This window comes from Melanerpes formicivorus, unplaced genomic scaffold (assembly GCF_026170545.1).
Source record: "Melanerpes formicivorus ecotype bairdi unplaced genomic scaffold, bMelFor1.0.p_v2 SCAF_51, whole genome shotgun sequence".
Taxonomy (NCBI): Eukaryota; Metazoa; Chordata; class Aves; order Piciformes; family Picidae; genus Melanerpes; species Melanerpes formicivorus.
Genome location: NW_027142403.1, coordinates 4,217,594 through 4,230,291, shown reverse-complemented (window position 1 = coordinate 4,230,291; position 12,698 = coordinate 4,217,594). Strand labels below are relative to the sequence as shown.

At 43.9% G+C, this 12,698-nt stretch overlaps 1 protein-coding gene across 1 annotated transcript in view; it reads right to left on the bottom strand.

Moving 5' to 3' along the window:
* Positions 1-8,620, bottom strand: part of ADGRG7 (adhesion G protein-coupled receptor G7) — a 28,388-nt gene extending 19,768 nt beyond the window's left edge. The window contains exons 1-2 of the mRNA XM_068160579.1: positions 8,455-8,620; positions 4,207-4,314 (exon numbers count right to left, since the gene is read on the bottom strand). Of these exons, the coding sequence (XP_068016680.1) occupies positions 4,207-4,314; positions 8,455-8,563 (217 nt within the window). The 5' untranslated portion in view covers positions 8,564-8,620. The remainder of the gene's footprint in view (positions 1-4,206; positions 4,315-8,454) is intronic.
* Between the last annotated feature and the right edge of the window lie 4,078 nt (positions 8,621-12,698).

The window sequence follows — 12,698 nt, the reverse complement described above, 5'->3', positions numbered from 1 at the left end:
AAACTTGATGGGGCCCTAAGCAACCTGATCTAGTTGGAAATGTTCCTGCTCACTGCAGCAGGGTTGGACAGGATGACCTTTGAGGTTCCCTTCCAACCCAATGCATTCTATGATTCTATCATTCTGTGATTCTGCAATCCTCATGTCATACCATATTGCTGTAAGTTAACACAATTTACCTTGCTACAAGCACTTAAAAAAACCACTGCAGCACACAGGCAGAACATTTTTGCTTTGTCTTGGGCCATGCAACATTCTGGTTTTGCTGACTTTAGCTAATTTGGACCACATTTCATCTGCCTGTGTCTCATTAATAGGACTGAGTCAAAGAGGAGTACCCCTGAGCAGGGGTTCAGGAGACCTCAAGTGTTCTCCATGATCTGACATGGGCTTCCCTGCTAAGACAGATTGTTTTCTATAGGGTCACAGTTTCCCATGACATGATGATACTTTCCTACTACAGGAATCACAAAATTGTCAGGGTTGGAAGGGACCTCAAGGATTGTATAGTTCCAACCCCTCTGCTATGGGCAGGAACACCTGCCACTAGATTAAGTTGTCCAGAGCCACATCAGCCTGGCCTTAAGGACTTCCAGGGATGGGGCTTCTACCACCTCCCTGGGCAACCTGTTAAAGTGTCTCACCACCCTCATGGTGGAGAACTTCTTCCTAACGTCTAATCTAAATCTACCCTCCTCTATTTTGGACCTTTTCCCCCTAGTTCTATCACTACCCAATATCCCAAAAAAGTCCCTCATCAGCTTTCTTGTAGGCCCCCTTCAGATACTGGAAGGCCATAATTAAGGTCTCCTTGGAGTCTTCTCTCCTCCAAATAGAACAACCCCAGCTCTCTCAGCCTGTCTCCATAGGAGAGGTGCTCCAGCCCTCTAATCATCCTCGTGGCCCTTCCTCTGGACATGTTCCAGCACATCTATATCCTTCCTGTAATAGAGGTTCCAGAACTGGACACAATACTCCAGGTGGGGTCTTATGAGTGAGGTGTAGAGGGGGAGACTCACCTCCCTCATCCTGCTGGCCACACTTCTCATGATGCCATCTGGGAAATAGTTATGAACAAATAAGGACACGTGAGTCTGCAAAGATTAGATCTGCCTTACAGCACCATACGTGAACCTGATTTGCCAGGAGGTTATTAGGAGGATGAGGTATCTCAAAAATGTGAGGTGGCAGGAACATCTGGAGGGCATCTGGGCCAAAGAGGGTACCACATCTTCAGTAGGAAATGTGTTCCAGTAACACACTAATTTTATTACATAGAATACATAGAATAAACCAAGTTGGAAGTGACCTTCAAGATCATCGCGTCCAACCCATCAACCAATCCACCCCACCTAACCAAAACATTTCTCTTCATGATCAATTTCAGTCTCTCAGACTGCAATTCATGACTGTTGGCCTTACTTTATGTTCTGGTGGTACCAAGAAGACTTTGGATTTGACAGTCCTTGCAACTCCCACTCAATTACCTGGAGGTTGCTTTTAGCTCTGCCCTCAGCCTCCTCTACACCACACTGAACAAGCCCATCTCCTGCTGATGTTTCCTGCAGGCCACCTGCTCTAGGCCCCTTACCATCCTCACTGCACCTCGTGGGACCCTTTCCAGCTTCTCCAAGTCTTTTTAGCCTGGAGTGCAAGAGGCAAAACTAAGCATGGATTTCCTGGTGGTGCTTCACCAATGCTAGGAAGAGGAGGGTAAGAGTGTCTGTCAACCTGTCTCCCTACACAGAGCAAACAGCCACCCTGCCTTGTTTTCAACAAACTTCTGCTGTTGGCTCCACTTCGTGTCCACTGTCACTCTCAGGCACTTTCCAGCAGGGCTGCTCTCAGCCATCAAGTTCTTGGTCTGTACCAATGTCCCTGGTGTGAAGATCAAGGTTCTAAGGTTCATCTGCATTGAAACTCTGTTGTTAACTGTGTCAATATGACCTCTGTTCCACTCCAAGTTGAGAATTACCTGCAGATTAGCTGAGGAGGTGTGCTGTGTCACCATTCAGCTCTCTGAGTCAGGTCAAGACATCAACTGATACCAGTCCTAGTGCTGACCAGCAGGTTACTCTACTTTTTAAACATTTCAATCAAATCACTGATCACTACCCTTTGAGCCTGGCTGTTAAATTTCAACCTGGAAAATGGTTCATTCACTCAGCCTGTTCATCTTCACCTACCAAACCAGAATGCTGAGGGAGATGGTGTCAAAGGCATCTCTAAAGGCAAGGTCTATTACTTCTGCTGCTCTTCTGGTGTCCAGTTCTTTCATACAGAAAACAGAATACTCAGATGTAACCTGTCTTTTGTAAATCCTTGCTGTTCCAGACTTTCACATGCATTGAAATGGACTCCACAAGGACATGCTCTGTAATATTTCTAGGACCTGAGGCAGTCCTCTTTCTTGCCTTTCACAGTATCACAGATCACAGTATAACTAAGGTTGGAAATGACCTCGAGGATCATCGAGTCCAACCTATCATCACAGACCCCACGACAAGACCATGGCACCAAGTGCCACGTCCAATCCCCTCTTGAACGCCTCCAGGGACGGTGACTCAACCACCTCCCTGGGCAGCACATTCCAAGCCCATTCCATTTCTTGAAGATGGGCATAGTGGTCATCTTTTTTCAGTTCTCTGTGTCTTCCCTTGATCACCACAAGGGACAGATAGCAGGCCCCAAGTGACACTGGCCAGGTCTTTGAGCAGTCTTGAATGGATGCTGTCTACACTCATGGATTTTAATACTTTTGTTGTGATTCTGCCTTCCTTCTGAGAGATGAAAGGCAGGAATAAATTGCATAGCATGCATTCATACAGGAGTACCTATTCAAGATGCATTTTCCATCTTTCTATTTATCTAGGCTTTGATCTGAAAGTGCTTTGGCCTGGTTTATACATGTACCTGGTTTTATATACATATATGTGTGTGTATATATATATGTTATGTATATGCATGTATATATATGTAACATATATATATAAAACATATGTATATATGTTATTTCTACTTGGGTTTGGACTTAGAGAGTCCATCTGAAATTCTTTTTGCCCCACTAGTGCAAACCCCAAATTATTGCAGATGTTCTGACTTCAGTAGAATTGCCCCAGAATTTAAACAAACCATAAATAGGAAGCAAACCAGGCCCTTTTTGATGACCTGTGAAGGAAAGTAACCATGACTTTGTGTACAAAAAAGAACAAAATATGAGCCAAGTGGAAATTTTCCATCATCATTGGAACAAAAGTAATTAGTTTACAAAACCTGTCTAGCCTATATGTCACAGAATCACAGAGTGGTAGGGGTTGGAACGGACCTCTGGAGACCATCTAGTCCAGTCTCCCTGCCAAAGGAGGATCACCTAGGGCAGGCCACACAGGAACCCATCAAATCTGTCATTATGCACTACCCATCCTGTCATAAAGGAAATCACATGGGACACCTGAAGTTTCCATCTGCCGAGCAGTCTTCACCAAGAACAATTTCCTGGTGGATAAGCTGCAGATCTTTCAACACCCTTCTGAACAAACTTGTGAGTTCATTTGACAAAGGTGCAGCTGACAGGTGATGGCATATCTGTGTGTTACACCGGCCACAGTGTGGGTTGGCTTGGAAAGCATGAGCAAGGGATACCGTGCCTCAGTGAGCCAACACCCTCCAGGCATCAGCTTTGATCACCCGCTCCAGTTACAGCAGCACAGAGATGCTGTGCTGTGGCAGAAGGGACTACCAGACCAGTGCCATGCTTCATGTAGGAATCTGATTTACACAACACCAATGGCAGCAGAACCTGAGGACAAGCATTGCCCTGCAGGGTGACAAGCTGGATTGTGTCCCTTAAACACTAGCAGATCCAGACACAGCAATGCTGGCCACTGAGGTCTGAATCAGATTTTCAGGTTGCTGTGATCTTCAAACAGAGGAATTCAAACAAAGGCCAAACTGGCGAGAAACAGGCCACAGGCAATTGAAGCCTGTAATGTCTTCCCCAGATATATTACTCATTTGAGAGAGCAACAGGAGTGAATGACAGATATGGCCTCACCTAGCAAGAAGAGCCACGTCACTTCTTGTGGATATCATCCTGCTGAGCAGGTCACAGCATGGCAAAGTGGGGAGGGAAAGTCAGGGGCTTCTTACAGTGGAGGGATTCCTAGAAATGGTACCAGATGCCCACACTGCCCAGCTCATACTGACCTATTTCACAACGAGATCCCACCCACTTGTCTGGGCACACACAGGCTCCGTCCCGACAGATGCCACCGTTGAGGCAGAAGCATGGAGGTACCACAGATTCTGTAGAGTCTGTGTAAATAAAGAATTGAGTTACAAATCTATTCATTAACACATATGCAAAACCACATCTACCTGATGGGGAGAAGAAAAGAAACAAACATGATTCACCGTCCCTGGAGGTGTTAGAAAAAACCTAGTAGATGTGGCACTTCATGACATGTTCTAGTGGTCGTGGAGGTGTTGGGCAGAAGGTTGGACTTGATGATCTTGGAGACCTTTTCCAACCTTAATGATTCTATGAGTCTGTGATTTATGTGAAACTTCAACCAAAAAGTATGTGTGACCCACAGTCTCATCCCTGTCCTCAATCACTGGCCCCTCCTTGGCTCTAAAACCAACATGGGCCCAAATATTTCAAACATGAATTTGCATTCCCACAGAGATGTAGGTGGGACCCGTTTTATGCATCTGCAGGACGAGAACAGGAATGGTGTTGTGGACCTCCAGGCTGCCAAAAGCTTGAGCTGCTGAATCTATGAAAAACCCAAGTTTCTTCTTCAGGATTTCACAGAAGTAAAAATAAGCAAACCAGGGCCACAGATTCCCCAGTGCTGAGGGACCTGGAATGGTAATGTAGATAGTCACACATCCAAGAATCAGACAGAGATACTCTGATTTAAAACAGACATTTAGGATAAATCAGATAAAAATCCAATCTCAACCACAGCCTCTATCCACATTCCCAGGATTGGTGCTGATTTTTATTCTGATTTTTTTTGGCAGAAACAATGGAGTGAGTTTGAAATAGTCATTGCACAGGGTGCTGCATCTTCAGGAGCCAAAAATAAAACCCAGCTTGGTATAAGCAAGAGCAGAGAAACTGCACATCTCAGAAATTTATAACTGTATCATTGTTTTAGCTGTGTTCAGAAATCTCTGCAGAAGAGACTGGCAAATTTTGAATGTCTGAGGGATGTTCTGCAGCTGAAAATGCAACAGGGAAGGGACTGATGGAGCTTAGGTTCTGAAAGACAGGTCCAAGACCTGTGCATCTCCATGTGCAAAGGCTGCCTCACAGTCGATCTTACTCAGTCACCAAGCAAAGGAGGGAGTTAGAATCCCTTCTCACAAGGTTCATGCTGGAAATTGTGCACCTGCTTTGAAATCATGGCAGAAACCAGGAGTTGAGAAGAACCATTTGATCTGACATTTTAATGCCTGTTTTGAGATGCTGACAACTAAAGACAGAAAATTCAAACCCAAACAGTGTCCTCAGGAGCTCATATGCTGTTGTGTATTTCCAATGCTCTCACTGAACTAAAAGCTTACTTAACTTCTGTCTCTTTAATGTGATTCATATGACTGGAAGAATATTGCAAAGTATAGGGGCTGTGCCACGTGGCAAGGGTAATTCTGTTCTTGGCGTGCATCACTCAGCTTTTGCTCATGTTGTTGCTATGTAGCAGTTGGGCTTCAGGCTGTCTCAGCTGCATTGCGGCCAGATGTCTGTGATGACAGTGGAATAACATCTATGTGTCACTAGGTAATATCTGCATTAGCCATTTGCCTCTCAAAGCACATTGTCTCTCCATTGGAAATCTTACAAAAACTAAAGGAAAAATGCTCCAACATTTGAGGTCAGGGTGGCCCAAACCAAGCAGCTGTACCTTGGGGAGCTGGGTGCCTGGCTGGGCAGCCGTTGCCCCATTGCCCAGCAGCATTGGCTCATCTGCCAGGCACACACATGTGATACACGGGGCCACATGGCAGAAGAGTGACACTGAGGCTCAGCCACTCATGTTGGATTGGGAGCCTGGGAACCCACAAAATACTGGGGAGTCTGCAGCACAGCTTGAAGCCTCTGTCTTGCTTGGTGAACATGTGCCCAAAGCAGCCAGGCAGAAGGTCATCTGTCACAAAGGATCCTGACAAGGAAACAGCCTCAAGTTGTGCCAGGGGAGATTAAGCCCTAGATATTAGGAAAAATTTCTTCAGGGTTGTCAAGCATTTGAAGAGACTGCCCAGGGCAGGGTAGGAGTCACCTTCCCTGGAGCTATAGATGTGGTGCTTGGGGACATTGTTTAGTGGTGGTGGCTTAGGAGTAGTGGTGGGATTGCGAGCTCAAGGCAAGAACATGATGATTTCAAAGGTCTCTTCTAATCTCAACACTTCTATGATTTATAATTCTACAAGAAACCAGGGAGATAGCAGTACTGACCTACATGGGCACAGATCCTGAGCTGCCTGCTGAGAAGCAGGATAGGGGAGCAGCTGGGGCAAACTCAAATAGGTGCAAATAAAATAGGAGCAAGGGTTGTGGTGCTTCCACAGGGGGGCTAGAGTGTTGGAGTCTGGATTTGACACTGTTAGTCACAGGCTGCAAAAGGACTGTAAGGAGAGGGAAGGTGAAAAGGAGGATAAGTCTGACATTCCTTTGAAAGAAACAAAGCAGAAAAGCATGGAGCTTTGAGGGGAAAGGTGCAGCATTTTCCACCGGAGGTGCAGACACCGCTGACACACAGCCTGTGCAGCAAAGAGGAGGTGGTGGCAAATGGCATCACCCCTCCCTTTGCCTTTCTGAAAAGAGTCCCTGTGTAACAACATGATGTTCATGAGATCTGTTAATGCTACTCAGAACTGTGACTCTATTTAGAGCTTCCTGGTGACCTTTCTTAACCTACTGTTCAAGGTCTCCTGTACCGTTGTAAAGTGGGGTTTTATCTCTTTGCAAGGGGAAGTTTTGGACTCTCACAAACACAAAATCCTGAGCTGACTAATGTGGTCATATCTGCCCCCACATGCAGTAAAACTCTTCAGGCTCCAGCAGCTGTGACACTCGTTTCAAATCATGAGGTTCTTCTCATTTTGTTTTTAAGATTCAGAAAACATCTTCTTTCTATTTGTCTTCAGCTTTTAAGATTTGCAGATATTAATCATCCCAAGAATCACATTGAGTTTGACCATAGGTGTTTTTCAACTAAAACTAAAGGATCCTTGCCTAGTACGATGTCATCATGAACTATTGGTGGTTTTTTAATCAAACATCATGTTCACTGTTGATGTTAATACCAATGGTTAAAGTTTATTGATGGTTTTTTTAACCAAACATCATGGTCACTGTTGATGCTAATACTTGTGGTTAAAGCTTGGGTAAAGGAGGAACACTACCCCTTGTGCACAACAAGCAATACATCAGAAAAGCATGAAGGTATTCTCCATCCCTGAAGTAGCTGCAGTGGAAACTCAGTTCTTAGCAGCTCATTTGTGTGCAATTCTGTAAATCTTAGGCATGCATAGAGGTATCTCCAAGCTGCACTAAGCAATAACTCCCATCTCATCTGGTTTAGCTTCATTAAGTCAGACAAAGCACTGAGCATATGCTCATAATACCAAAGTTAAATTACTACTGATGCACATTAAATAGTTGCTGTTTACTTATGTACTATTACTTGGATTGGGTATAATCATCTGACAAAACTCTTGAAGTAAATATAACCTAATGTATCCCCATATAATTTTTTCCATGGGCTTCTTGGTCTCCAATCATAACCAACTCCTTAGCAGCCAGGAGTATTTGATTCTTTCTCTGAATTTTCCATATAGCTCCAGGCATCATTTTGTATCAGATCAAAAGGGTGAGTATTTTGATGAGAGGAAACACTGGCCAGTTTTGTTCTCCTGGTCAGAAATGTCTGAGCAGGGTGCATTGGCCTGATTTTCAGGTATAGAATATGCAAATCAAATTTTTATTTCAACATCATTTTTTTTCCCCCTGTAAAGCAAGTTGTAAAGAAAACATGACTTTTCTTTACATGTGTTGCTTTTATGCATGCAAACATATAAGTATATGGAAAATTCAATATTTCCTCTTCGAAACATAATTCACTAGGCTAGCTAGAGGGCTTTTGGTCTTCCAAAAAAGCAATCAGATTTCTCCCAGGAGAGTGAGATGATTTCAAGACATCTCTCAAAGCTTTATCAGAGCAATCACGTCCAATGTAAACATGCTACAAAGAAAACACTCCAGAGATTGCTTGCCATCACATTCTGTTTCACACCGGTGTATGAAGAAAGAGATTCTCACCTAAGAAGCATATAGCATACAAGTAGAAACACTTGTCAGGAATCATGCTTAAATGCTTAAGGAAAGGGAAATAAAATCTGAAGAGCTCAAACAGAGCTCAAATAGGGTAGAATTGTATTTCTTACCTGTTTTAAACCTAAGGACAACCTGCCAAATACACAATGCCCAGAGGGTCACGGTCACTACACAACAGGCAATTCCAACCAATGCTCGCTCCCAGTGGAACGGAGTCATGTTGTGGTCCAAACTGTCTGCTCTGCCATAAAATGATAACCCACATTCATAACCTGCTGGTGGATAAATCATTAACCTGTCAGCTGCTAAAACTTTAACCTTTTCTCTTCCACTTAGAAAAACAAACCATAAATGTGTGGAGAAATAGTACACCATTATTTCTATAGTTTGCCACCTATAAAACATTTCACTTATCAAGGCATTAGAATCATAGATATTTTTTTCAGCTGGAAGAGACTTCTAAGATCTTTGAGTCCAACCTTGAACCTAAGACCACCACAGCCATTAAACCATGTTCTGAAGTGCCACGTCCATGTTTCTTGAACACCTCCAGGGATGGGGACTCCATCACCTCCCTGGATAACTTATTCCATTGTCTGCATTAAATGTCATACCTTCTGCATGGTATAGGAAAATGTCCAAGCTCAGTCATGCATCTATATTTTTGCTGATAAGGGCTAAAGCCTGTTATGTGAGTGCATGGCATGTCTCAGAGCCATGCCAGTGAAATTCTCTTCCCTCCAAGCAAGACATCCCTGTTTGTAGATGTGTGTGTGTATAATCATAGAATTGTTTCAGTTGGAAAAGACCTCTAAGATCATCAAGACTAGCCTGGCTGTTAAAGCATGTCCTGATATATGTTGGTCTGCAGCAATGTTCCTCTGGTGCTGAGAGGAGGTGGAAATGCTGACTATATTAGAACTGGCCTAGATCAAGCACTTGGCATGCATTTAGTTTAGTCTGGATATTAGGAAGAGTGGCCAGATATTGTAACAGGCTGCTGAGGGAGGTGGTAGAGTCACTGTCCCTGGAGGTGCTCAGAAATGTGTGGACATGGCAAGCTGGGGAGAAACTCTCCTCATCCTGCTCACAAAGAATGCTCAGTACCTTTGCACATGTTAATTACTTTACATCTTCTTGTCATAAGCAGTTAAATGTTTGCTTTTCTGGGGCTAGAAGGGCCAAGAGTTTAAAACTGAGTCTAAGATGCACAAAGGAAGGTGTTCATCCCTGCGCAGGACACGTGCAGAGGAAAGGGGAACCAAGAGTGATTCTGATGGGCTGGATCTTGCAGATGGAGAAACTGAGCCACAGAATAGTTCAGCACCATTCAGAGAAGCTACAAGCAGTAGCACCAAGCCTGAGGTTTCTAGTATATTAAAAGCATGCCCAGCTTCAGAATCTGGGGTCTTTTGCTAAGTAGAAATGCTGTTAGGTGACAGTAAAGACTTAGCATACTTGCAGAGATTTTTCAATGACAAAGTAGGAAGAAAATAGCAATTAATTTTTGTGGTTACTGACATTGCCCTTCCTGTTCAATTGCTTCTTTCCTTTATATAACTAACAACATCATGGACATTTTTGTGCCTGCTGCATTTAGATATGTGAAATATATATATATTCAAAACCTTGGGATGCAAGCCCATGTTTGCAAATGGAAGACCATTTGTCAGCTGGGAAGTGGAAGTCAGATTGTGAGCAAAGAATGGGAACTTCTAACTTTACATGCAGTTAGGTTTCTATTTTATGCACCTAAGGTTTATAAATATAAGGTTTAAAGAAAAAAAAATAGTACAAGAAACTGGATGGCCAGCCCAAAAGAATTCAATGCATCCCAAAGGAGAGTATGTTTTTATTTATGAAAATAGTAAACAAGGTTTGTATGACAGAATAACCAACCTGAATGAAAACCTTATTACTTGCAAATTTGTATATGTGAGGTAGCTGTAGGGAGACAAAATCATTCTTGAGTGACTAGATACCTCTATTCTGCTTTCCTCCATGTCTTTTGAGCCTTAATTAGAGACAGATGTTTCTTATTTCCTCTCTTTTTGCTTTTCAAGCCTGAATAAAGTGTGGTGCCAACAGTAAACACCATCTTTGGCTCTTTTTTTGAATGTGTTAACTGTGCCTGGCTGAGTCAGAGTCACAGACCAGTAAAATTTCAGCAAAGCAGTGCAAGCTTACACTCCTGTTCTCATTCCTACTGGGAGTAGGGAATTGGTGTAACTGCTTCTGGGGTTGCTGTGCAGGAGCCATAAAAATCCCAGAGTGTGTCTGAGAACCTTGTCCCTAGTAAATAACTCTGGAATGTTGTATATCACGGAGCCAGCTTGCCCTCCCATGGCCTTACAGTGCTAGGAATGATTTCTGGTTGTTTAATTGATCTACAGTTGTCTGAGGAAGGTAATGGCTAGTAACCACAGTATGTAGATCATAGAATCATAGAATCAATAAGGTTGGAAAAGACCTCAGAGATCATCAAGTCCAACCCGTCACCCAACACCTCATGACTAGCTAAGCCATGGCTTCATGTGCCACGTCTGATCCCCTCTTGAACACCTCCAGGGATGGTGACTCCACTACCTCCCTGGGAAGGAGAATAGAATAGAATAGAATAGAATAGAATAGAATAGAATAGAATAGAATAGAATAGAATAGAATAGAATAGAATAGAATAGAATAGAATAGAATAGAATAGAATAGAATAGAATAGAATAGAATAGACCAGACCAGACCAGGTTGGAAGAGACCTTCAAAATCATCGCGTCCAACCTATCATCCAACACCACCCAACCAACTAAACCATGTAACCAAGCACCCTGTCAAGTCTCCTCCTGAACACCTCCAGTGACGGCGACTCCACCACCTCCCCAGGCAGTCCATTCCAGTGGGCAATCACTCTCTCTGTGTAAAACTTCCTCCTGAACCTCCAGCCTGAACTTCCCCTGGCGCAGCCTGAGACTGTGTCCTCTTGTTCTGGTGCTGGCTGCCTGGGAGAAGAGACCAACCTCGCCTGTTTACAACCCCCCTTCAGGTAGTTGTAGAGAGCAATAAGGTCACCCCTGAGTCTCCTCCTCTCCAGGCTAAGATGCAACCATATGTGCACATGCAGCCCAGAAGGCTGACCATATCCTGGGCTTCATCAAAAGAAGTGTGACCAGCAGGATGAGAGAGGGGATTCTGCCCCTGCACTCTGCTCTTGTGAGATCCCACATGCAGTACTGCATTCAGTTCAGGGGGTCCCAGCATAAAAAAGACATCAGACTGTTGGAAAGGATCCAGAGGAGGGCCATAGATACAACCAGAGGGCTGGAGCACCTCTCCTATTAGGACAGGCTGAGGGAGTTGGTTCTGCACAGCCTGGAGAAGAGAAGGGTCCGGGGAGACCAGGCTTCCAGTGCCTGAAGGGGGGCTACAAGAAAGCTTTGTACAAGAGTTTGTAGTAATAGGACCAGGTGGAATGGAGTGAAGCTGGAAGAGGGTAGATTTAGCCTGGATAGTAGAAATAAATTCTTTACAGTAGGGTGGTGAGACACTGGAACAGGTTGCCCAGGGAGGTTGTGGATGCCCCCTCCCTGTAAGTGAGGCCAGGTTAGACAGGGCCTTGAGCAACCTGGTCTAGTGGAAATTGCCCTTGCCCACAGGGGGAGTGGGATGGGAATTGGAACTGGATGACCTTTAAGGTCCTTTCCAACCGAAACCATTCTAGGATTCTGCTCCAATGTCATGCCCTTACTTGACATCGACCTACTGGGTAGCATCCCCTGAAGAACATTTTGTCATTAAATGACAGTGATCTCTATGCAAGAGCTTTCTTTCTGAATCAAATTGTGAAGTGTTTTGCAGTATTTATAATTAGGCTTTTCAACTACTTCTTTAACGTATTTTCCTGCTACAAAGTGTATCAACGAGAGAAATCCATGAACTGCAATAACTACACAGCAAGATGTTAGAAATTACTGCTCTGAAAAAGTCATCCAAGGACAAGTTGTGCCTTGTTTGACAAATATTAGGCTTTTTACTCGCACATACTTTAAGCAAGCACACATTTTACCTAGAATAGATTTTAAAGGCAAGTGCCCAACAGTTTTCCAGTTGTCTTTATCCCTTTTAACAGATGTGCTTTTGTTGTGCAGTCCTTGGACTCAAGTTCCTCCTACTGCATCTACTAAAGGGCTTTTTGGATTAAGAAAAACCCTTATTCTGTTTTCTTCCACTGGTTTCTGTACCAGTAACTCCTGCCCCAGATGCTGTGGTTCAGAAGAACTGAACCACGTGGGAGGAGGGCATGAAGGTACCAAATACACCAAGGTCTTCCAGTGCTTTGGCTTTAAGGATCAAGGAACCTGTA